The sequence below is a fragment of the Dryobates pubescens genome, chromosome 13 (genome assembly GCF_014839835.1).
Source record: "Dryobates pubescens isolate bDryPub1 chromosome 13, bDryPub1.pri, whole genome shotgun sequence".
NCBI lineage: Eukaryota > Metazoa > Chordata > Aves > Piciformes > Picidae > Dryobates > Dryobates pubescens.
In genome coordinates, this window is record NC_071624.1 from 5,059,101 (window position 1) to 5,085,836 (window position 26,736).

At 43.1% G+C, this 26,736-nt stretch overlaps 1 protein-coding gene across 1 annotated transcript in view; it reads left to right on the plus strand.

Moving 5' to 3' along the window:
- The first annotated feature begins 10,735 nt into the window (after nt 1–10,735).
- PCCB (propionyl-CoA carboxylase subunit beta) overlaps nt 10,736–26,736 on the plus strand; it is a 30,771-nt gene continuing 14,770 nt past the window's right edge. The window contains exons 1-8 of the mRNA XM_054166633.1: nt 10,736–11,105; nt 13,382–13,501; nt 15,724–15,792; nt 17,597–17,653; nt 21,886–21,999; nt 24,219–24,329; nt 24,678–24,786; nt 25,674–25,794. Coding sequence (XP_054022608.1) covers nt 10,959–11,105; nt 13,382–13,501; nt 15,724–15,792; nt 17,597–17,653; nt 21,886–21,999; nt 24,219–24,329; nt 24,678–24,786; nt 25,674–25,794 — 848 coding nt within the window. The 5' untranslated portion in view covers nt 10,736–10,958. The remainder of the gene's footprint in view (nt 11,106–13,381; nt 13,502–15,723; nt 15,793–17,596; nt 17,654–21,885; nt 22,000–24,218; nt 24,330–24,677; nt 24,787–25,673; nt 25,795–26,736) is intronic.

The window sequence follows — 26,736 nt, forward strand, 5'->3', positions numbered from 1 at the left end:
CTGAGATGAGGCGACCATTGTGGCAACTGTTGTGATGACCAGGAGGGGCAGGGGTGAGGCCACACCTTAAGGGCTGTGATCAGTTTTGCGGCCCTCACTGAAAGAAAGACAGTGAGGTGCTGGAGTGTGTCCAGAGAAGGGCAGCGAAGTTGAAAGGTCTGGAGAACAGATCTTGTGAGGAATAGCTGAGGGAGCTGGCATTATTCCAAGAATGCTGGAGAAAAGGAGTCTGAGGAGAGACCTTCTCAGTCTACAACTGAAAACAGGTTGGAACCATTTGGGGCTTGGTCTCTCCTCGCTAGTATCAAATGATAGGACAAGAGGAAATGGCCTCAAGCTGTGCCTGGGGATGTTAGACTGGACTTCTTCACTGAATAGGTTTTCAAAGACTGGAATAGACTCCCCAGGTAGGTGGTGGAATCTCCATACCTGGAGGTGTTTGTAAGGGGCAGAGATGTGCTGCTGAGGGACATGTTTTAGTCCCTGGGCTTGGTAGAGTTATCTAACAGTTGGAGTCACCGATTTTAAAGGTCTTTTACAACGAAAACAATTCTATGAGTCTGTGTGTGTTGCCTGTAAAATGCCCAATTCTTTCTCCAGCCTGCTGCCAGAAACACCTTTTTTGCAGAACCAAGCCAACAAACTGAAAAAAAAACAACCAACTTTCAATCCATTGCCCAACAAGTGCACATTTTTATATACCCTGTATCACATCCTCTGCCAAACTCCAAACACAGTGTCCTGAGCACTCTTATCTCAATCCCTCCCAGCTGTATCTTGCACGGCTCTGACTGTTACGCAAGGAACTTGACACCCAACACCCAAAGAGTTTTACCAGCCTTGCTTAATTTCTGGGATATACTCTTTTGGGGTATCATGCATAAGCTACATTCAGTTGCAGGAGTAGTGTTTCAAGGCCAAACCTCAATAGCCCATGCACAGCATTAACCTGTGCATTCCCCAAGAGAGCTAAAATAGTAGGTTTGGATTCCATCTAAGTACAACAGTAATCCTAGCAAGATAGATAATCTAAACTCTCTAGAACTGCAAGTAAATCTTTCTCTCAACAATTATGGTAATAGTTGAATAATCAAATATAAAATTGCAGGAGTAGCAATTATGACTAGGTCATACCTTTTTGACCAGAGGAAGCCCATAGTGGATTTTTTCCCCCCACTGTTGGTGGCTGATCTCCTGAATTCAACTTTTCTTCTAGCTAGACCCTTGAGTTGAGGGTCAGTGTTTCTAACAGTGCAGTCCAAGAAGCAGATACAATTTTCCTACATCTGGTGATTGTTTCTTCTAGTCTATCAGTATCACTGTTCTGGAGAAAGTGACCCGCTATCCAAGCAGACTGGGTTAGATCCTCAGCTGTTTGTGATCACTAGGACAAATAAGAGTGGTAAGACTAAATATTAGGGTCTTGAGTGCACCAACAGGCTCTGTAGCCTCTTCTCCCTGCCTTCAAGGGAGTTTGGCTGCCTGCCATCAGCCCAGCTCTGATGTGGTGCAGCTGTGTGACCTCGGATCAGGCTGCTGAGAAGTACCCAAGCTGTGAGAAGTTTCATCTGGGCTCTCTCTGCTATGCCTTAGGAACTGCCTTTAAGCACAAGAGCTTGCCCTTTTCTGAACTATACTGCCTCTGGCCTGCTGACTTCCTGCTTTGGCCCCAGGCCTGTCTCCTGGCTGTGGATGACTGGTGGTTGCTGAAGTCACCCTTGTTGCAGCCACTGGACCTGCTCTGCTCTACCTGTTCAGGTACTGCAGGACTGTGTTTCTTGTTAGTGACAATACTGCCCCTGCCTGCCTTGCTGTCATATTCCTGGCTTACCTTTCACTCTGCAGTAGCCACTTTTACTGCTTCCCCATACTTGTGGCACAAGTGCTCTCAGTGTTCATCTACCCCTCCAGCCAGTGGTATGTGCTTAATATTGAACCAGCCCTGAAATACTCAAGAAACTATTTCCTATGCCCTTGAAAGCAACCTCCAGTAGCCATCCTGTCTCCTTTACATGGAGAATCACAGAAATAAGTGTTTAATGTGTAATTCCTCTGGCATGTCCAATTGCTGTACTCTTATCTTTACATCCATGCTGTGTCTTTTACCTCCCTGAATCCATCTGCTTGGGGGACCATTTTCAGACACCAGTGTAGGAAGCAAAGCCTCAACTTCAAATGGTGAAGAGCAACTAGCATTTCCAGAGATCTTGAAGGGTGAAGGGAAAGTACAAAAGAGTATAGGTGGGAAAATTCATTTAGAAAACATAATGCAAATATTACTTAAAGGGGCAAGAAGATTTTTATGCGTATCCCTTGTGCTTGAAAATTGGTTTAACCTCTCAAACCTGGTGCTGTTTCAGAATAACAAACTCTTTGGTGTTGGACAGCAAACAAGTTCTTTCTCTTCACTCTGGAGGTTATGGACTGCTTATAAGTTAACTCTGCAGCTGCAGACCTTACGCTGCCCTTCAGTAGAGCTGTCTTGTCTGACTGACCTTCAGATGATTGTGGTCATGGAGCAATTCACTCATGGCCTGTGAATCTAAGCTTGCACACAACTTTGGATTTACATCCCTTTATTATTTTTCAATAAGAGTAGAACAGGAATGCCATTCTGCTCATGGCTGCATTTGGGAAGATTAGGGTAGAACATGGCCTATGAACTCTGCCAAATTCAACTATCTGCACTAATGCTCTAAGAACTGTCACAAGGGTGATAGTTCTAAGTTTTTGATCCTTTACTCAGCATTTGAACAGAATAACCACTTAGATCTCAATGGGTGGTTCTTTGCCAATATATTATATAGAACATGAGGTGATGAAGGAGCTTCCTGGGTCAAGAGATCCTCCTGTTGTGGAAGTGGTACATCTTAAAGTGTGCAATTCCTACAATGCTGCATCTTTCACAAATAATAGAATGGTAGGGGTTGGAAGAAACCTCTGAAGATCATCTTTAAGGGAAAGTGATGAACTGAGAACTAAAAATACTAGTCACCACATACACTGCCTCTGAGAGCTTAGATGTGAAGAAACAGGTGAGGCTTTGTTGTTATGGGGTTTGCTTGTTTTTTTCCTTTTGGCAAATAAAAGTCTGGTTGAACTTAATGATTCTATGAAAAGACAAATACCAATGGCAAGCTCGCTTCTAATTGCTCGCTTGTTTGACTTGATTCATGTTTCCTTCTGTGTCATTACATTCTGAATCTCATGAGAAAAGAGGCTGGATAAGACTGGAGTGATCATAACAGTTCTAACACAGTCAGAGATGCTTGTGTTTTCTGGGCTGATGTTATTAATGAATTAACAAATAACATTAAGCACTAATAAATATGAAATCACAGTAACTACAGAAGACAGGAACAACCACAGGTGTCCCCCACAGCTTCTAAGAAAGACAAAGGCTGAATTTTTCCAAAGCCATCAAAAGGAACTGGCGGCTATTAGCAGTACTCTGCAGAGCCTCTGGGCCTTTCAGTGAAGTGATCCATGGTTACCTGCATGCCCTCGTTACCATCCCAACGAGACACAGCTGCAGGGACCTCTCCTCCAAATACTAGCTGCATCAATTAACTTCTCCAGGCCTTTTTTTGTTTTAATTCTCCCTGTGTTTTGTCTCATGGGATTATCCTTTTAGTTTTTAACCCCCAAATGTCCAACCATGATGTGGCTCTGTAACTCTGGTAAAACAGCACATACTGTCATCCTCCATCCATTGTTTTTGCCTTATTTTATAGTGATGAATGAGCTGTAGACTTTCCCATTGTAACATTTCCTCCCTCTGTGATCAGAAATGTTCTTGTGTGTTATTCCAGAGCGGTTGCATTTTCTAGAGAGTATTTCTACAAAGTATTCCAGTTGCTTGCCAGCCTTGAATGAGGATCTATCTCTGAGAATTGTTACCTTTCCTTTGAGAAGTTCACACCTTACAATGCCACATCTAGGGACACCATATATTTACAGACTATAGGAGTGGCTGATTGCATTCACATGTGAAAAAGCCAATTCTTGCTCTTTTACTTAGGTCCATTTTTGCAGGTAGCCTTTTTGCAGGGGAAGAAAGGCATCTACATGATCAAGCTTGAGACCTGGAGTAGTGCAGTACCATTTGTATTACACTGCTGTTGAACATTGGAATATACAATGCTGTATAAACAGTTTCACAAGGATTTTCTTAGGTCCACATTTTTTTTTGCAGCTCTGTGTGGTTTTTTGTTTGGTTGGTTGTCAGGGATTTTGGTTTTTAACTATCTGCTGCTTTTTGGAAATACACAGCAAATAAACAAGAATCTGTTTATGTTTTGGACTGGAGAATTAACATTCCTCAACAGTTTTAAAGTCCCTGAGATCTCAGTATAAAAACCACCCGGTAAGTCACTGTTGTTATGGGGTTTGCACTTCCTTAATTTGAGAGGTATGTTTAAAGGGAATTTTCACAGGCTGAATTTGTAGGACACATTCTCCAAAGTTTATTATTCAGCACAGTTTCTCCCTTCAGTTCTTGCAGTACTTCACCAATTTGAAACAGGCTAGTGGGTGTAGCTGCAATAGCTGTTCTCCAGCTGTGTGAGCATGCCTGGCCTAATAACTGTTCTGTTTGAATCAGCATCAAGTACAGTCATGCATTTTGCATATCATATTAGATCTTTGGTAATAAAGTTCCTCCTGTTGTTATTAAATTGTGTAGGTATAAGCAGAAGTCATGGGTACATCTGTGCAACTCAACTTCTCTCAGATGAGATCAGTTCCTCCTTTTTTCCATAACTGGACCTGAGAGCTTTTACCAGATGCTAGACATATTTTATGTTGATCCACTTTATACAAAAGTACTCTTTTCATTTTTTCCCTTTGCAGTCATATTCATATGAACTGTGTGAGTAGACTTTATATTGTGGCTAATGTACAAAATCTGTTTACCTTTTGAAAGTGTTACAGCACAGATTCCCAACCTTCTCACTGAAGCCTTCTGGTGTAGCCAAACAAAGCCATTAAAGTTCTTACCGACTTTTTTGCACCCACCCCCCCCCATCCCACCCTCAACTATAGTACCATAAATCAAAAAATCAACTGTTGCTTGTTTAGGCTGGAGGTTTGTGCTGTTTTCTGTGTGTGCCAGGAAAGTCTCAGGCCCTTTGTCAATTCAGATGAAGCACCACTTTACTCCCATTCTAGGTCTTGCATATGTTAGCCAGCTCAGGGTGATGACTCTTTCCAAATCACACAGCAAGAGCTCAAAATTAATTTGGACAGCTTATGAAATTTTAATAGGGGTCAGGGTGGAGGGGTGGGAAGGGAATATGAGCAGATTCTGCATTTGCATAAGAGCTGTCTCTTGAATTTTGTTTCTAGGAGCATCTTTCCCTTCCTCTTTAGTTGCCTTCCCAACTGCTCACTGATGTTGACAAGTACTAGAAAAGCTTACACAGGGAGCCCCTCTTTCAAATAATTGTTTCTAGCTTGATGGTTTGGTTTATCATAATTATTTAAGCAAGAATATTCTGATCTCTCTCCTTTGGATCTTAGTTGTAAGTGGAACAGAAAAACTAAAAAGACAATCCTTTGAGAAAAAAACTTGGCCTTACTTGTTTCCTTGATGGCCTTGTTCCCTATCCAGGCAAATAAGTATTACTGTGACTTCCTACAGGATTCTAAAATATCCACTGTGTAGCTTTTCTGTAACCAAAGCATTCCCAGCATTCTGTAATGAAAACTATTCTGCCTGATGAGAGATAAGATTGATAACCTCTTTGCTGCTTCGTCTTGAAGATGGAAGACTTCAACTCTCTTTTTCAATAAAGACTTTGTAGTTACCACCCTGACAAACACTCTGTCTTCACGCAGAGGTCTTCTGACAGACTTTTCTGAGGAACCAGGATAGATTGATTATTTCACTGTATCAGACAAAGAATATGAAGTGTTGTTTGGGTTTGTTGTTTTTTAAACAATATAATTATTTGAATGCTGATTAAAATGTGCAATTCATTGCATACCTTACTGAGACAATCTCTTGTTGTACAGCATGTCTGACGTGATCACAGCAGTCACTCCTGGCTGTAGTATCTATAAATTCAGATGTGACTTTGTATCTTGCTTGAGGTCTGCTTATTTTTGTGAGTCCCCAGATCATCTCTGGTGTGAGATTCCAGGAGTGCAGGACTTTTGTCAGAACAGGGCTCTCTCTTCAGTTTGGAACAGCACAAGGCAAGTAGAGATGATCTGGGATTAGCACTAAATATTCAAGCTGATTCTCAGCCAAACTGCTAATGTAGAAATACTAGTTCAGCTCTGCACGTATTCCAGTTTAGTTTGGCTGTAGTGAGAATGCTGCTATACATGCTTTTCTGGGAACAAGAATCTACCTTTTACACACCTAATTTAACAAATAAGCTACCACTGATGACCTTGGGTTGTTTTTTACAAGAATACAAACTGATGATGGGATTGGGTTTTATTGACTACTTGTGTTTACCAAAAAGATACATTAATTACTATTTGACTGAACATGGGAAAAAAAATAGCAGAAGACTATCTTCTCATAGCTTGGAATTCTCTTGTAACTGGATTTGGCCCTAAAATACTTTCTTGTCTTTCACTGAATTACATTGTGGAGACATTTTTAGAAACTGCCTGGAGAATTTTTGCTTTGGTTTGCATCTCTGAGACAATTTCTGATTCACAATTCTAACAATACAGTACTATAAGAATGACTGTCAGAATTAAGCCCAGTATCCTGCTTCCAAAGGCAGACAATGACAAATATGTAGGGAACACTATTAATATTGTAAGCAGAAAGTACTCTCCTAGCATAGTCTTCCAGTAGGCTGTGTGTTAAGGACTTGCAAAAGCAGCAGCAACACCTTTGTGTTTTATAGTCTTAGGTAGAGTTCTCTTCCATTGATTTGCCAGGTGCAGTCGAAAGCCTTTTGGCACACAGGGTATGTGTAAATAGTTCTTTATTTCAGCTGTGTAGTATATGGAGAAGTACTTTTTTGCTTGTAACAGCTCATTCATCTTCTGTTTCCAGCTGAAGCCAGTAATGCTTGTATCAGAATAGCTGGTGAATGACCAATCCCCAGCATGCCACTCCTGATTTTGCAGGTGTCCATCATTCTACTTCATCTGTCCTTTTTACAGGCTGAGGACTATTAATTTGCTTCTTTTATAGAAGTCACTTAATACTCTCAATTAACTCTGTTATTTTCTCTCTTTGTTTTTCTGAGTGGGTATGTATGTGTGTACACTAGAGAATATATAAAACCATATATGGGGCACTAAGTGTGATGGAAGACCAGGACTGCATGCAGTATTCAAGATGCAGATGCAGCACAAGGTATTCTGTGCTATCACGTGTTTTCTTATTAATAATAATCAGGGTTGTAGGTTGCTTTTTGAGTACTATTGAAAATGGAGCTGATGTTTCTGCAGAGGCATTATGAACTTGTTCCTTTTGGTAACAGGCAGTTCAAGGGTCCAACATGTATGCATTCTTAAGACTGTTTTTCCCTAGTGCGTCACTTAACATCTACTTGATTTCCTTCTCTTTCTGAGCGGTCCTCCATTGATTCTTCAGTTGAGCATCATAACTGTAATTAGCCAAGCCACTTGGACTTGGTCAGAAAATTGCACCTGAGTCTCTCTTGAAGATCTTTCATGGTTGTGATGAATGGAATAGGTCCTAATTTGAGGGACATAAAATGTTCTAGATCAAGAGTCCTATGGGACTTGCTAGTAAAATTGTTTCACTGTGAAAATGTACTTTTCAGTCTTTATTTTCTGAACAACTGTTCATACATGACAGGAACATCCTTTTAATCTAATGACAACTTAGTGTTAAGAACTTCTAATAAGGGCCATTCTCAAAGGCCTGTAGAAATCCTAAAACTGTATGAGCCAAATCTCCCTTGTGCATGTTTGATCTCATTAAATAAAGCTACTAGATCTGCACAGCATGAATTTCTGTATAAAACCTGTGCCAACTCCTCCCCAGTATCTCATGTTTGTTTACATGTTTGCTAATACTGTTTTTTTGGGTGGGGTGTGGGTATTTTGTGAATTGTGAATGGGGTTTTTTTGTCATTTTGCTTCATAAGTCATATTGAATTTACAGGTTTGTAGTTTTCTTAAATCCCTTCATGCTTGCCTTAAAAACTGGCATTGCAATAGCTACCTGTCACAGGAGCTTTCAGCATAAGAGACTTGTTATTTAAGCTCATCTCTGAATTGTAACACTGAAGTGAAAACAGTTTGGTCCTGGAGACTTGTTAGTATTAGTGTTAATGATTTTTGCTATAACATAATCTTCTACTCTTCAGGGTGAAACAGACTCTCCAATGGGGAATACATCACCAAATAACCCTCCCTTTTTTTTTTGGAACATAAATCTTTTCAAGTTCCTCTGCACTGAATTCAGATGTGAAGCAAAACAATTTTTTTTTCCTGCAATGGTTGTATAGTCTCTGAGTAATCCCTTTAATCTGGATTTGTCTCACTGCCAGATTCTCTGGCATGCTTCCTTTTCCACATATACTTGAAATAGACTGTACTAGTTTTCATACTTCTAGCAAGTTGTTCCTAAAATATTTTTCAGCCCTTTCACTCTCTTTTTCACATGTAACCTGAAACAGTTTACAATTCTGTTGTCCCCTCTACTGTACTGGGCAGAACTCCAACTATCTCAAGAATGCCTTCTTGCTTCTAGCAACTCCCATTGCCATGCTGTTAAGGCATCACTCTTCCCAGAATGCAGATTTCTAACCTTTTTCACATGAACCATGTTCCCAATAGTAGTTGTGTTAATTTATAAAGTTGCAGAATTGCTTTTCATGTTTAATGAAGAAGCTGTTGTAGACAGCCTGAATGGTACAACCTGCAGCATGGAAGTATTTCCCACTGAGGGACAACGGAGGCTTGTCCTTCAAACATCTCTTGCTGTCTGTTTCCTGCTTGGGCTATTTAATGATGAGGGAGAACTTAACACTTACTGTCTTTTGACTGAGCTTGAGCGAGTGTCAAGTGCCTGTTTAGCTGCTGCAGAGGGGCAGCTATCTCACAGATATGTAGGAACGCAGCTAACATCTTGCAGTTACTGTCTGGGGAACGAAAGAGTCTCATGATAGTTAGGGTGTGGGCTGAGATACTCAATGCCTTCCTTGTCTTGGTCTTCACTGACAAGATCTCCTTAGACCTTCATGCCTACAGGCAGGATTCAAGGAGATGTGCTACTAGTAGCAGAGGCTGATTGAGTCAGAAGTTACTGAGAAAGTTTGACACAGAGACTGTAGAACTAGACAGGATAACCCGAGTGGGCTGAGAGCTGGCAGCTGTCATAGCAAGGCCAGTATCATCTTTGAAAGGTCATGGGCATCAGGGCAAGGTTTTTGAAAGGACCTTTTACTATATAGCTCTATCCAGACTGGAACATCATGGTGAGGAGGGACAGCATGATGATTAGGGGCTGGAGCATTTGCCTGAGGAGGCTGAGGGACTGGTCTTTTACCTTCGTTAGCTTGGAAAAGAGAAGATTTTGTGGATAGTCCTGATTAGCTGTTTTGCAGTACTTGGAGCCTGTCTCTGTCATCTCACTAATCTCTATTAAAGTACATAGAGGACAAGAGACATGCATCCTAAACTGAAACAGAGCAGGTTGCTACTTAACAGATGGGATGGGCGGGGAAGTAGTTTCCCTGTAAGGCCAGCCAAGCACTGAAAGAGGGACTGGGAAAGGTGTGCCAGTCTGTGTTACAGAGTGACACTGAATCAGAGTGGGAGCTGTAAGGAACCTCTAAAAATCATCTAGTCCAAATGGCTTACTAGAGCAGGATCACCCAGTGTCAATCATACAGGAACACATCCACATGGGTTTTGAATGCCTGCAGAGGTGAAGACTCTTGTTCTTGCAGACTCTTAAGATCCAACTGACAAAGCCCTGAGGAAACTTACAAACTCAGTGTTGACTCTGTTCTGAGTAGGAGGCTGGACTGGAGCCTGAGAGCCCTTCCAAAATTAATTATTATATGACAGCTTGTATACATTGTGTAATCCAAGAATTTCCATTCTTGGAGATTCTTCTTTAGACTTAGCCATGTGGTTTCTACAGGGCCATGATTGTGTCCCTCTTCATGCTCAGCACACAAACACGTAAAGTAACATTCACCAAGCAATGTTTCAGTTCAGCTGACCGCTTACTTATGGGTGGTCAGCCTCTGCAGTGGGCTGCAGGGCTAACAAACGATCCGGTATACAGATGGCTGTTTGCAAACCAGAAAACTGCCTGGGAATGGATGACATCACATCTCTGGATTGCGGACACACTGCAGCTAGGTCACTTGGTCTGTGCAATGTGTATTCTCCAAACACCCTAATCTGCTCCCTTTTTATAGGGTCTTTTGTTTTCTTCATCCTTACGAAAGTGTGCTGTGACAAGAGCCAGATTGCCTGCTAATAGGAGCAGAGAGAGAACCAGTGCCGCCTGTGCATCAGAGTGTTTTCATAACAAACGCTTCCTAGCACTCAATAGAGAGGGCAGCTAATCTGGAGAGTTAAACGCTTTTGCTTGCCGTCTGTAATGCTTCCAAAGTCCCCGCGGCTTCACCCAAGCAAAACCAGTATCTCCACAAAGAGGAAACGGGGACTAGTCGATGCCTAGTCACGGTGGCCAGAGGCAAACCTCCCCTGAGCAAAGACAAAAGCCGGGGAAGTCCCGGGCTTCCTGTCCGCGCAAGCCGAAGAAGGAAGCGCCCAGGTGGCTGCGGCTGCTCCCCCTTCGCGGGCCTCCCACTCGGCGAGCGGCATATTTACCGTGACTTAGGCCCCCGCCGGAGGCCTGTCATCCGTGTGAGCCCTGCCGCGATCCCCCTGCAACCGAGCGCGGCCGACAGTACTCGCCGGCTGGCTCGGCGGCTCCGGGCCAAGGCTTCCCCTCGGCTGCGCGCAGGCGCCGCTGCCGCCGGCGGGCTCACAACATGGCGGCGCTGCGCCTGGTGGGGCTGTCCCTGTGCCGGGCCGCCTCCGGGGGCCGTGCGCCCTCCGTGCCCGAGCGCATCGAGGAGAAGCGCCGAGCCGCGTTGCTCGGCGGCGGCCAGGCCCGCATCGACGCCCAGCACAAGCGGGTGAGCCGCGGGAAGAAAATCCCCCCCTCTTCACGCTGCCCTCATGGTGGGGGTCAGGCTCGCCACCAGGCGCCTTAACGGGACGACTCTGTTTGGCGACAGGCGCGGTGGGGAGGCGAGAAGCAGTCAGCGGCCTCCGGGCTGCGGGGAGGCAGGGAATGGTGCCGTGGGCACGGCTCGGATGGCCTCCCGCCATCACAGGCGGCAGTCCCGCGAGTGCTGGAAACGCGGGGCCCGGGCGGCTCCACACGCACTTGGAGAGGCCCTTTGCGGGGGAGCTTTACTGAAGCGGCGTTAGCGACTGCCATCAGCCAGGCAGAAAGAAAAGAATTATGAATGTACCTCAGCCCTGTCGCCAAAAGTGGCTGTAATGCGTGTGTGCAAGGGGTAGCGCTGACAGAAGCTGCAGCTTCTGCCTGTCGTGTGATGGTAAGGTCGACGCTGCTTAGCACTTCTGTGGGCCTGGAGGTGTCCAGCGCAGCTTCACTGGTAATGCTGCTGCTGCAGTTTTAAGCTGATCTTCCAAGAGATGAGAGCAAAGAAGTGGAAATAAGCCAGGGCGAAAGAGAGGAAGGATAGCAGCAGCTGAATATTTAGTCTTTTGTTTAGGCAAGAAGGCCAATGACGTCCTGTGCTGATTAAGAAGAACGTGGCCAGCAGGTTGAGGGAGGTTCTTCTGCTCTCCTCTATCCTTGTGAGGCCACTTCTGGAATATGTGTCCTGTTCTGGGCTCCCCAGTTCACGAGGGACAGGGAATTTACTGGAGAGACTCCAGTGGAGGGCCACAAACATGCTGAGGGAACTGCAGCATCTCTGACAAGGAGAGGCTGAGAGTCCTGGGGCTATTTAATCACGAAAAGAGCAGACTGAGAAGGGATCAGCTCAATGCTGATCAGTAGCTAAAGGGTGGAGGTCAAGAGAATGGGGCCAGGCTTTTTTCAGCGGTACCCAGTGATAGGACAATAGGCAATGGACAGAAAATACAACACAGGAAGTTTCGCTTAAGCATATGTAAAAATTTCTCCTTGTGGGTGCTGGAGCACTGGCACAGACTGCCCAGAGAGGAATCTCCTCTGGAGGCTTTCAAAACCTGGCTGGACCTTGCGTTCCTGTGCTGTCTGTTGTATGTGTGGTTGCTTTAGCAGGGGTGTTGGACTAGATGATCCCTGGAGGTCCCTTCCAACCCCCTCCATTCTGTGATGTTGTAATGCCCAGGGGTGTGGCAACATAGTTTATTGGTTTTTTCCTGGGATGTCTTTTGCCATTAGAACAAGAACTTGGTACCACCACGGTTTGTGGGTATCAAGGAGATAGTGATAGTCATTCAATTGAAGACTACATAAATGATCAGTTTGCCTGAGAGACTCCCTGAGTTACACTTTGAACACTGCTATACAAATTATGTAAGTGTATCTGCATGTCTAAAGTCTCAAACATCCTGTGTCATGTTTTTCACCAGTGGGAGCTATGGCTTACGTTAGTCTTTCCTGCATTTGTTGATTTTCATGAGCTTCTTGACCTCTGGTCAGTTCTGTAGAGAAGCCAAGCTGTCACGTTTAGGTAGGGTCACTCCATCCCCTAAAGAAGACAATCCAGGTGCCCTGAGCTTTGTAGGCTGATGCTTATCTGATTTGGAAGTAGCAAATTTGTTTGGAAGGTTATGATAGAAAGAACTTTGGATTTATTATGGCATGGCATCATTAGTACTGAGTGAGGGACAGGTATAGCTGGTCAGTTGATTACGTTCTTGACCTTTGCTCCACTTTTGCCTATGCCAGTGTTCAACAATAAAGAAGAACAAAAATATTTTGTTGGAACATTCCTTGAGGCTATTGTATTTCCTTTTTCCTCTCATTTGCTGCAAATATTGAGCATGGTGAATTGAGCCATGAACTGCTAGTAAGGACTGCCTTGGCTGTGGAAGGGTTCCATGGTTTAAGAATAGAACAAAGGCCTTGATAGTGACATTTAAATGTGTAGGCAGAAATAGCCATGATGCTGTCTTGTCAAAAGGACTCTGAGAATGTTTCCTTCATCTTGTGGTAGTGCCTCTCCAAGAGTCAGCTGCTGTTTCAAAGTCTGGCTTTCATTATATTTATTTTTAAGGAGGAGAATCTCTGTATAGACTGTTTCTGGCTTTGCAGAAATGCAGTTTCTTAATGGGCCAACTGTAGCAGATCAAGTGAGGCTATGTTTGATTAAACTGCATCTGCTGGTGGTCACCAAACAGCCAGAACCACCTGATGGCTATGTTAATTGCTCTTGCTTTGTTTCAGGGAAAGCTGACAGCAAGGGAACGAATTCTGCTGCTGTTGGACCCTGACAGTTTTGATGAATATGACATGTTTGTGGAACACAGATGTTCTGACTTTGGGATGGACTCTAGTAAGAATAAGGTAGTTTTATTTCATGAAACTTTTTTTCCCTCTGTCTTCTGCTGTTTAGCCAACCAACTTGTATAATGTCTTTTGTTTGGCTTAGTTTTGTTTTGCAAAATTTCCTATTATTGCTCTCCATTTCCATTTAACAGCTTATAGGATTTATTTTTCCATTGTCTAAACTTGATACCTTTTTTATAAGGTGATCTGCTTGATTAAAATACCTCCCCAGATGTTGTCTTAGATTTGTAGTTTAAATCACAGAGGAGACTGCAGAGCTTTGTAGTTACAACTTCATCAGTAAAGTCAGATATGAGGAGCAAGCGCAGGTGTTTGTAGGGATAATTCTGCCTCCCCACAGGTAGCATTAGAGTTACAATATGAAGTATCTCTGATCCATATGTATGCCTGCCAGACTATAGAGTCATGAAATCCTTTAGGGCCTTAAAATCTGGTAAGCTTGGAAATTGAAGCATTCATTGTGGTCTGTTAGCAAGTTGCAGTCTACTTGCTTGCACAGTTTTCAGATACATATCCTAAACCAAGGTGGTGCATGAGGTTTCTCATGTAGAGGGAAAATCTATGGCTCTCCAGAAGTTTCTACTATAACATTGAGGTTTACTAAATTGCTGTATGGCAAAAAGCATTTTGTTGCAGTTTAATACAGAAAGGACCAATAAAGATGGTGGGATGCGCAGGTGGCTGGTGCTGATGTGCCTGTTCAGTGCAAATCACCTGTAGCAGAAGACAGTTCTGTGGAGCATTCTGGTTTGGGGTGCAGTGAGAAGCTGCTCTGTATCTGCCACTGTTGCATGCTGCATACAGCTTCAGCTTCTCTTTATGCAGTTGCTAAACTGGTTTTCAGTCCTTCAGGTTGCAGGGCTGCATCATGTGAGTCAGGGGGATCAGCGGGCTTCCACCATGAGCAGCTGGGGATTGGCAACCACTGAAGGTTACAGATTTGTTTTAAATTTAGTAGCCAGCAGATTGACAAGAGTTGGTGCTGGGTCTGCCCTCTCAATATGTATGGGAGTAAACCTTTTTATTTCTCTAAGTAGTTTTTTACTGTTTCCTAACAAACTGAAATAACTGCTATGTTGCCCCTCATATTACTCCTTGATGCTGCACCCCAGTTTTGATACAAGTTGCTATTTCTGAGGATGGGAGGAGCAGCAAAGTCCTGAGAGTGACAGAAGGGTTAATTTTTCTCTTGCCCTTCAGAATTCACCTTTCAGTGAGCTGCAGATTGTGTTTACAGAGCACAGTTTCGCAACAGATGACCTAACTGTGTCCAGTGAGCTGGAATATTAGTTTAGCAAGAACCTTCTGAATATAGGGTAAGACTTGCACTCACATCCAGGCTACTCTGTGTGCTGCTTGGGATTTTGCACAGGACAGCAGCTTGAACTACAGATGTGTTTCCTGCTGCTCTGTGTGCCAGGAACCAGGAGTTGGTAGCCCTGCTGCCTGTGCAGCCTGAGAATAGTCCCTGGACTGGTTTGACTTTACTGAGAACAGATCACCTTGAGGGTAAACGGCTCTTAGAGTGGGCCCTGCACATTATACTCTTCTCTTAATGCCAAGCAGCAGAAAGCATTTAAACACTTGGAATTCCTTTGTGACAGCCCAGTAAAGTTCCTCTTCTACTGCTGTCTTGAAAGACTTACATATATATTTCCTTTATTAAAAAGGGAGACAATGCAGGTAGGCAGATTTAAGGATTTGTCAACTCTGTTTCATCTTCCAACAACTTCTTCCCTTATTTATAGGGTGAAAAATGAGACAGGTCAGTATCAAGTACTTGGGGTGACTGTAATGTTTTTTTTTACCTTTCAGGGTTGTATTTTTTTTCCATCTATATCAATACCTCAAGAAAGGTTTGTGTGCTATGTCCATTCTTTCAAAAACATCCAAGTGGTCCTAATGAAACATACCTCCTGTCTTCAAGAATGTGAATTGCCTTAACTTCAGGTGGACTGAAAATTTCAAGGGAAAGTGCAAATTCACTAATCTTTATACTAACACACAACTACTATGTAATGCTACTTCTAGTTTTCCTTTCCAGGGCTTGGAGAAATCTTTGCAGAGCCCCCATTGCAAACATGAAAGACAGTCCTCTCACACAATTACTCTTTCCTTTGTTTTAGTACCCAGTATAAGTCTGTGGGTTTTTCAGTAGACATCATTGCTGCTTTGAATTTTTAATCACTATTTTTAATGTATTTGTTGTTTTAATGCAGTATCCTGGAGACAGCGTGGTGACTGGTCGTGGGCGGATTAATGGAAGACTGGCTTATGTCTTCAGTCAGGTATGGCTTTGCCTGTTGTTTTTTAAATGGCCTAAAATTACTCTTTGGAATGAATCCAAAATAGTTCAGTGTGACCATGTAGTAATGCACCTATTTACCTTCTACCAGTAAGCACAAGATAGACTTCCCATGGGGGGAAGCAGGGGATCTTCAGACAAGAAGCAAGTATTTCTCCGAACTTTTGGTTGATAGATGCAGATGTGACAAGAGTGAGTTGAAGAGTGAAGAACCAGTGGAATACTTTGAAAAAACAAACTCTTACTACTTGTTGTAATATAGATGTAGTATCATTGGATATTGATGTGCTGAGAGGAAAGAGGAGGCCTCCAAAACCATGTTTGATAACCAAGAGGCAAATTGTTGGAGAAGGCACTGAGCACTACATGTTTAAAGCAGCTGTAAGCTTTGACTCTCTCCCTGCAGTTGAAGAATGTGTGGATGAACCCCTGCAAGTGTGTGGAGACCCACAAGTGTCACTGGAGGGCTTTGTGAGCTCTGAGAACCATCTTCTTGGTTGCAGGCTGCAGAACGGGGGCTGTTTGGAGGTGTCAACTGGAATTCCAATGAGTGGAATTCGTGACAGAGGGCACTTGAGCAATCTCAAGTTTGAACTCTCTGATTAGTTAAAGGGATTGTGATAACATATAAATACATAGCTAAAATATACTTTTTATGCTAAATAAGAATATTTTAGAGGAAACACCATAGGCGGAGATGTATCTTTGTTAGTCTTCACACTGTGAAAGAAGAGCTTTCTTTCACATCATCAGTAACTGCTTCTCTGTTCTGGGCCACAAAGTAGCCTTTGTTCACTTTGCTATTATAGCCAAAATGATTGTTGCTGTATGACCTTGCAGCAAGTCACGATCCCTGCTTTTCTTGTCTAGGATACGTAATTCTTCCAAGGAGAGGACACAGCTATCGTGGGGGTGAATGTAAGATAGGTACCAAACGCAGTCCTTAGTTTTAGAAGAGTATGAGCAGAGGGCAGTTTTTATATTAAAACTATGATACACCTTCATGATACACCTCTCTTAAAAAAATATTTGTAATTAAATACCTTTTTCCTCTCTAAACTGGGCTGCCACCTGAGATCCTCCTGCCTTTTTGGTTCAACTGCCAGTCATAGTCGTGCTGTCCTCTGTTGACAGTTTTTAAGGCTTCTTTGAAAGCAATGTTTGTTGGGAATGCATCAGAGAAACTCACCAGAAGTTGGCTCTGGGCTCTGTTGTTGCCAGTAGGTGTCAATATACCCTTCTTCTGGATCAGTCCTAGGATCTAGTGCTATTTAGGCCTGGATGCAGCATCAATAGTCTCTTTTAGCTGACATAGTCCCTACAGCACCCATAAAACCATAATCAGCTCTTGGAGCATAATTCAGAAGTGTAGAATAGTAATATAAGTTCAGTTTATTTTGCTCTGTTTGCAGATGTCTTCCTGCCATCCTGAAATTTCACTCCCAAGTGAAATTTCTCCAGACTATTTCAGAATTGATGATGAAAGAGGAGCAGAAGTTTGTAGAAAGATAGAATGTTTCTGTAAAGGGGAAGGGGGAAAAAAATGGCACATGAGACATAGTAAGTTTGTGATTTTTTTACATGGAATTCACTGGGAAATGCAGTAAAAGATCTTGTTCCTTGGATTAAAGAGGATTGCTGTGCAGGATGCTCTGAGGGAGGCAGGTTGTTTTGGAGCAGCATACAAAAGCATAAGCATGATAGGATTATGCTATTTACTGGCAACATTTTACAATTTTTACTGAAAGGATTCTTACCCTGATTTGAATTTTTTGTTTTCCCTCTAGGATTTTACTGTATTTGGAGGCAGTTTATCTGGAGCTCATGCCCAGAAGATCTGCAAGGTAATATTTCGCAGGGAGGAAAACAAAGCAAAAACTTCTCAATGTTGGGTTTTTTTTCAGTCTGTTTTGTTAATGACTTTGGAGAAGATGATTTGTGACTGAGTGGATTCTGGTGTGTGTTGTGGCAACCTGAAAATGCCAAGCTTTTCCACGTTAAGCTGCCTTTTCTGTTGGGATACAAAGGACAGGAGAGACTTGCAAAGGAGAAATATAAAATAATTAGCCATTGTTTGCTGGAGAAATGGGAAAGGACTTGGAGAAAAGTTTTCCTATAAACAGTGCTATGTGAAAGTGTGCAGTGTTTATGAAAAGCAAATGTAACAAGTAAACAATCTGAAGAGAAACAGTTTTGCAACTTGGAGGTCACCTTTATACTCAGAACTGGCCTTATCAGGCACGTGTGGCTATTTATTCTCATTGGTCTGGTTGTATCACTGGAAAAATTGTGTGAATCCCAGGGGTGGGGAGGACAAGAACTTTTTCATGCATGAGTGTTCAGTAGTGTGGGCTGGTGAGAACTTCCTGAATTTTCCTGCTGTGGCATCAAAACCAAGGATTTTGATGTACAAGGCCTTTTCTCCTGATGGAATTAACTGCTCTTTCACATAGACTTCTCAGCAGTGAGGAGTTCTAAAACTACAAAATACAAAGACTTCGGGCTGGAAAAGGACTACTTGGTTTTACCAAGTTTTGATATTGGAGCTTTGGAATGTCTCTGTGTTGGGGAGGGATGTAAAGGTACTGGAATACTGGGATGCTTTCTACTGTTTTCTTGAGCTCTCATTTCTAAAGAAGCAGTGAGAGGTGGTAGCAGAACTACAAAGAAATGTGAGTCCTTCCCAGTTGGTACTGTGCTTGCTTGGTGTCAGTGGTAGACTCAGATGTTTGAAGGCTCTGGATCTGTCTCACTTATCTTAATTGTTCTTAATGGGCTGAATTCTTGGAATAATCTGCTCTGAGAGATGATCTTGGCTCCTGCAAACCTTATTGGTAGCTTAAGGGATGGAACATGGAAGTGAAGTTGCTGTCCCTTAGCTGCACTTCCTTGGAGGTCTCCTGCTTTGGTGGTAATCATTTCCTATTTGGGACTTTTTCCTGGATTTGCAGAAGCAGCACTATTTGGCATCATGTAGCAAAGCTCCAGGCTAGGTGGGTCCAGGCTATGAATTGCCTGCTACTTTTGCAGAGGAGCCTGTGGTCAGACCACATTAAATGTTTGTAATAGTTTCTCTGAAGCTGCAGAGGTTCTGTGTGGCTCTTATGAGAGTATTATGTGCCCACTTGTGTTGGGGAACACGGTAAAGCCTGTGTGTGCATCTATGGTGTTATGTTTAAAGACAGTTGTTGAATCCATGAGATGAAAAAAAGTGTTTTAGAGAATGAATTCTGAAATGTTCCCTAAAAATCCTGGTATGGGAAAAAAATGTCTGATCTCAAATACTTGAACATATTGGCAACAGTCTGAATGTGCACATTGATGAGTGTTTGAGGAACAAGTTCAGTGTCTGGAAAAACTGCAGAATTATTCTGTATATGAAGCCCTGCAAAATAGCAAACTGGTACTGGAATTGTTTCACTGACCTGTCCTGATAAAGTGACAGGCCCTCTAGGAGGAAGCAACAAAGGTCACCTCCGCTCATTTTTAATAAGGTGTTTGATAATGTATTTAGAATAGAATAGAATAGAATTAACCAGGTTGGAAGAGACCTTCGAGATCATCATGTCCAACCTATCATCCAACACTACCCAATCAACTAAACCATGCAACCAAGCATCCTGTCAAGCCTCGCCCTGAACACCCCCAGCGACGGTGACCCTACCACCTCCTCGGGCAGCCCATTCCAGTGCTTTGTGTTTGTGGTGAAGTTTCCCCCCAGCATTAGCTTTTGCCAGACCAACTCAGTTAGAAGCAAATGAAGCTGTATTTACAAGCAAAATCTGCACTCTATGATGGAATGCAATGAAGATGTACAAAATATGCAGTGTTTACAATATTATACAGATATTTACAATTAGCAAACTACATGAAAACCCCCTGGTCAAGAGACTAGGGAAAGCCCCCTGCTTCTCCCTCCCTGCCTCCCCCACCCCGCTGTACAAAAGGGACAAGAGAGAGGAGCAGAGAAGTTAGACTTAGCCAAAGCCAGACGAAGCATGTTATCACTCCTGAGTGAAGCAAAACAGCCAGAGAATAGGAGAGAAGAGAAAAGGGAAGAATTGTTATAGAATAGTATAAACCAGGTTGGAAGAGGCCTTTGAGATCATCGAGTCCAACCCATCATCCAACACCATCTAATCAACTAAACCATGGCACCAAGCACCCTATCAAGTCTCCTCCTAAACACCTCCAGTGATGGTGACTCGACCACCTCCCTGAGCAGCCCATTCCAATGGGCAGTCACACTACCTATGAAGAATTTCTTCATAACATCCAGCCTAAACCTCCCCTGGCACAGCTTGAGACTGTGTCCTCTTGTTCTGCTCCTGGTTGCCTGGGAGAAGAGACCAGCCCCCGCCTGTCTACAACCTCCCTTCAGGTAGTTGTAGAGAGCAATAAGGTCTCCTCTGAGCCTCCTCTTGTCCAGGCTAAGCAACCCCAGCTCCCAGCAGCTTCTCCTCATAGGGCTTGTGCTCCAAACCCCTCCCCAGCTTTGTTGTCTTCTCTGGACACATTCCAGCAAGTCAACACAGCTCTTCTTATTCCAGATATTTACCCAGTGAATTTGTTTAGAATAATCTTCTGTTTTCCTTTTTACACCCAATAGTGATTTATTTCTATTTTTCTACTTTTCTGCTTGAAATCTGTAACTACATTTTAAAGGCATAGCCTAAAACCACCACAGTGTGGCATTCACATAAGCAAACAAGACCACTCCTGGCTCACACAGTCTCTGTTTGCAGTCCCCACAGATGCCTTTTAAATGTGGGATTGTGTTTAAACAATGAAGTGCTGTGTGTCTGACACAGCAAGATTTCAGTTTCTGAATGGACATCCAGGAGCAAAGCATGGAGCACCCCTGTTCTACATGCAATCATTGAAGGTAGAAACAAGGCCACTTAAGAATGCTGCAGAGAGTCTCATCATCACTTCATGTTCAGGCTGGAATTCTGATACTGCTGGGATACTCTTGATTGGAATAGGCCTGAGCATGCTTACTGTGTTTCTAGGCAATATAAAATTTAAGGTTGGTGCTGCCAGCACAAACAGGACTGAAGTTTTCAAAATCCAAAAGGTTGTCTGAAATAGGATGTAATTCTGTGAGAGTGGTTGAAAGGGCTCATACCAGGCAGAGAAATCATTCACTTTAAAATTTCAGCATGGGGATTGACTGACTATGTGTAGTTTTACAGAAATTATTTAGGAGCTAAAGCAGATCTTAACAATGTATCAGTGCTGTAGTGTTAGGAAAATGGCAAATATTTTACTGGGATTTAGTAATCAGGAATATTTTATGTAAGGAATGTAAGGAATTTAATCCTCCCACTTAAGCCTCTGCTGGAGTATTGTATTTGATCTTAAGGCAAGTAACAAAAATGGTCAGAGGGCTAGAAAATTTGATCTAGAAAGAGCAATGTGACTGAAATGATGGTCTAGAAACATGAAAGAAAATATGAAGGCCGGCAGGAGATTTGAGGTACTTGATGAAGGGAGAGGCTCAGCCTGTCTCATGTATATCAAGAAAGAAGCAATGTTTCTGAATTTCCAGAGGAAAGATTTAGTTTATTCTTCTGGAAGAATTCTGAGAAGGATAAGCAAACATTAGAAGGTGGTGCTTAGGGAGATCACACAGTGACCGCTGCAGTAAACTTTCAAGATCAGATTGCACGTTTGTGAGGGAATGTTTATGGTGCAATTAAGAGCACTTGTGAACAGAGACAGATTGGTCCTCTCTGGTCCAAACTCCTGTGATTGTGTCACTTATCACAGGGTTTGGATAATGCAGTGTGAGTATGGAGGTGAACAGCTAGTAAGGCAGATAAATACTAAAGGTCATGAAGGGGATGAAATGTGTATCATGTAGTGTTTGGGCTGAGTCAAAACATGACAGCACAGTAAGCAGTTAATGCCTGTGATAGTTAATGCAAACAAAGGACAAGCCAAGCACTACGTAGATGGTTCAATTTCTGATACATATGGATTTTATTCAAGGGGGTGTGCAGTTTGGGGAGTTGGTTGCTTTTGGATTTTAGCTTAGCTAGGTCAATAATGAAGAGTTTGCATTCATCATCAGATCATGGATCAGGCTGCTATGGTCGGAGCACCCGTGATTGGACTGAATGACTCTGGAGGAGCCCGTATCCAGGAGGGAGTGGAGTCTTTGGCAGGCTATGCAGACATATTTTTGGTAAGTAGGCAACTGGATGACCAGGAAGCTGGGCATCCACAAAGATGTGCAAAGTCTTTCTTTACTTAAGTTGTATTTGTCAGTAAACTTTCAGGTTATCATCATCCTATTTCAGCCGGTTGCTTGGTGATAAAGCAGCACATATGAGGGCTTGTGAGACCTGGACTGTCCTCTTGGTTCTCTTCTTGGCTTTGGGCAAATTACTACTTAGTTCCATTTTCCTGTGTGTTAAACCTGGGTAATGCAGAACCATGTAATGCACTGTGATCCAATGATAAGCTTTGCAGGAGTTGCACTATATAGTGAGCTTTGTCATAAGAACAAAAGAATAGGCAATTTCCTTCACTGGAAGAAGGCCCCAAACAACTGTTTACCTTTCTGATTTACACTGAAGTAGAGCTTGCCTGAGTGCTTATGTTTCTCTTAAGTGTTTATGTTTGAGATGGGTGGGCATGCAGTAGTTCAGAGACTGTTTTGGTAGGTGACTGATGCTTGTGATGCATCACCAGCTGTCCCTGTGTCTCCTCTGAAATAAAGACATGTTAAGAATCTCACACAACAGATTTGTTTTCAGTAGGGCTTGATAAAAAGTGGAAGATTTCCACTGCAGAAAGAGGGACTTAAAGTAAATCAAACACTCTGCAAGTGATGAAAACTTCAGAAACTCAGATCAGAAGCACCAAGTACCTGCTTTGTCCAGATGGTAGGTCAGTATGGGAAAAGAGAGTTGCAAGTCAGAGGTTTCTGTGTAAAGAGCAGCATACACTGCAATATCCATCTTGCCATTTGGGCATGTCCAGCAGTTTTGTAGCTAATGCAAGAATTTTTCCTCTAAACACACTACTGATCATTTTTTTCACTGAAATGACATTTTATGTGCCCAGCTAAGCACATTGCTTTCCAGTAGGTGCACAGACCATGAACAACATGGGTGTGCTCTCAGTAGGAATGTGCATGGGTGGGATGATGAGTTACATCCTAGTGGTCTTTTGGATTAGGGCAATCTGGGATGAAGCAGTTGAACAGTTGCAGAAGTCAGTTGTAATCCAGTTGAGCAATGAGCAATGTAAACATTTTTTTGCACAACATGCCACCCACTGAATCATAGGATTATTTCAGTTGGAAAAGTCCTTTAAGATCATCAAGTCCAACCATTATCTACTTCTACCAAATCTGCAGATAAATCATGTTCCTCAGCACCAGATCTCTGCTTCGTTGAAACATCTCCAGGGATAGGGATTCAACCACCTCCCTGTTCCGGTCTTTAAGAACCCTTTCAGTGAAGATGTTTCTTCTAATATCAAACCTAAACCTCCTCTGGTGCAACTTGAGGCCATTTCCTCTTGTCCTAAAACTTGTTACTAGAGAGAAGAGACCAAGCCCCACTTTACTCCACCCTTCTTTCAGGTAGTTTTAGAGAACAAGAAAATCTCCCCTGACCCTCCTTGTCTCCAAACTAAACAATCCCAGTTCCCTCTGCTGTTTCTCACAAGACCTGTTCTCCAGAACCTTCACCAGCTTCACTGTCCTTCTCTGCACCTCCTCAGGCACCTCAACATCTTTCCTGTAGTGAGGGCCCCAAAACAGAAACGAGTGCTTAAGGTGTGACCTTACCAGTGCTGAGTACAGGGGGACAATCACTTCCCTACTCCTGCTGGCCACACTATTGCTGATCCAGGCCCGGACGTTTCTGGCCTTCTTGCCCACCAGAGCACACATTGGCTCATCTTTAGCCAGCTGTCAGCACCTCTGGCATCTATGTTGGTGGACAGCAGTAATTCACCACTGTCTAAAACTCAAGGCAGTGCAAGAATCTGATTTTTCAAAGACTCTCTACCACAGCTGGCTAGTAAAGCTTCCTTCTGCCTCTGAGTGATAGTATGCCTCTGTATTCAAATTGAGGTGCATCCAATTCCCACCACTCCATGCTCAGTGATGATTTTGCCCCTGCCGCATCTATTTAGGTCACATATTCCCTCTTCCTTTGCAGCTGTTGCATGGTTTATGTAACCAAATGTAATGGGAACAGAAAGAAGCAAAACAGAGGCAATAATAATTCTTTTGGTTCTGTCTGCAATAAGATATTCTCTCTAGATATTTCTCTCTCAGTAAATAAAGCGAGGTGTCCTCTGCTGTTTGTGATTGTGAATTCCTGCAGGAGCTGTGCACAGACTTAAAGATGCACTTTTTGGGTAAAACTGGATGTCTTTGTATTGCAGAGAAATGTTCTGTGTTCGGGGGTAGTTCCACAGATCTCCCTCATCATGGGTCCTTGTGCTGGTGGAGCTGTGTATTCGCCTGCTCTCACTGATTTCACGTTCATGGTGAAGGTAAGGGCAGAGTATTATCTTGACCTGCTGCTGCTAACACTGAACAAACACAAACTGACCCTACATGAAGGGGATGTTTTTTTTCTGAGATTGGTTTTATCCTGCTTTGGATTAAGCTTGTTTCTAGTAAGTCAGGAAACACTTTCCCAAATACCTTGTGGATAGTTGCATTTTTGGTGGATTTTGGATACAATATATGAAGGATTTTTAAGAGATTGGTCCTTGTGTTCTACTCTTCTCTTGGTTCTGAGGAAATCTGAGGAGTCTGTGGCTTTTTCTGAGGTATTTTTGCAGCCTGGGTCTAGCATTTACTGTGTGTTCTTGTGTTTTTTTTTTCCCCTCCCCTAGGATACATCCTATCTCTTCATCACTGGCCCAGATGTAGTTAAGTCTGTTACCAATGAAGATGTCACCCAAGAGCAGCTTGGGGGTGCAAAGACGCACACTGCAGTATCTGGTGAGAGCTGCACGGTGCACTCAACATACTGATCGTGCTTCGAAGTGCATGATGCAGTTGTTCCAGCTGAACAGCTGATGGTCTAATGCAGATTTTGATACTCCTGAGTGTCACTTGAGTCAAAGTGATAAAACTCTACTTAAGTGCAGAATCTCACTCTGTGTAGGGCTCTCTTGCTGGTCCTTTTCAGTAATGGAAAGTGAATTAGAGGAAACACGAGTGTGGGAGAGTTCTGGTGTTTGGAAGAGAAAGTAGCAAATCCACAAAATATTTATCAGTGGGAAGACTGTTGGAGGGTAGGGCTTAGCAAAGCAGGCTTTGGGGTGGTGTGAGGGTTTTTCTGTTGTCCAGAAATTTCATGTGTTGAAAGATTCTTAACAGTCCCTTGTTCACTTATTAACATGATTGATTAAACTTCTTAACTATAAACTGAGTGGCAGTTTTCCCTCTGGGATAACTGGGTGAGTCATGAATCTTTGAGGCCCAAAATGACTGTGGGATCTCAAATTCTGTGTGGACTGATGATGAAATGAACACACACAGACGCTACTTAGATCCAGCCTTTGTAAAAGAACTTGTAGTCAAGTGCAGCACTGTAACCTGGATTGAAATCCAGAAGGCTGGGATCCAGCTAGGTCTCTGACAGCTGATAAACCAGTTTACATTATTTCAAATATGAGGTCAAGAATCCAGACCTGTGAAGGAGGAAGTCTGATACAGCCACACATTTTCTAGATGTTTTGAGCTGGTCAAATTTGGTGGCTTAAAACTCCCACTTATTAATAGCTCAGGTTTTAAGAATCTTGCTGTGACTTCTTCGTGTCTTTATTAGTATGTCCTTGAAAATGAAACCTTGCAAAATAATAACTGCTTCACTTTGTTTCCAGGAGTGGCTCACAGAGCCTTTGAGAATGATATAGATGCTTTACTTCATCTTCGAGAGTTCTTTAATTATTTACCTCTTAGCAACCGGGACCCAGCTCCAGTTTGTGAATGCCATGATCCCAGGTAAGAAGAGCGTGGCTGAGATCTGTCATTTCTGACCACACAATTTCATGGCTTCCCTGCCCCAAGGAGTGCAAAGAAAGGAGTGTTTTGTGCCTGGGAAGTGTTTCAACAAGCACATGCACATATGCACATGCTCACTGTTAGGTTATCTTTGTTTATTATTTTCTGAAAGCAGCATGATTTGGGCTGTGTGCAGAACGGGGGCAGTAGTAATCTGTGCAGATGGCCTGTCACAGTCCCGTGAAATGAGCAAGCTAGGCAGAAGATCGCACAGTGAGCAAAAGTGGGGAGAACTTGCTCTGTGTTGTCAGTTAGGTGTCCTGTGTAAATTCTGTTCATTAAGGTTAAAGGTGGGGAAGCAAAAAGGAGGCAGAAATTTGGATGTGTTAGGTACTTGTCTGTCAGGCTCATTACACAGTTGGCAATGTAACAAAGGAAGGACTTGAATCATTTCAAGAGGGGAGAACCAGCAACTGTCTGGCATTTTATCAGAGAATTTTTCCAGGAGCTAGAGGGACAGCACTGTCCAGGTACACAGCCTTGCTGTCCGTGTCAAAGGCAGAGAATGGCGATTCACAGGATTACCCAGGTTGCGAAAGACCTTTGAGGTCATCAAGTCCAACCTATCACCCAACACCATCTCATCAACTGAACCATGGCACTAAGTGCCTCATCCAGTCTTCTTTTAAACACTTCCACTGACAGTGACTCCACCACCTCCCTGGGCAGCCCATTCCAATGGCAAATCTCTCTTTCTGTGAAGAATTTCTTCTTAACATCCAGCCTAAACTTTCCCTAGCACAGCTTGAGACTGTGTCCTCTCATTCTGTCACTGATTGCCTGGGAGAAGAGACTGACCCCCACCTGGCTACAACCTCCTTGCAATTGGTTGTAGAGAGCAATAAGGTCTCCCCTGAGCCTCCTCTTCTGCAGGCTAAACAA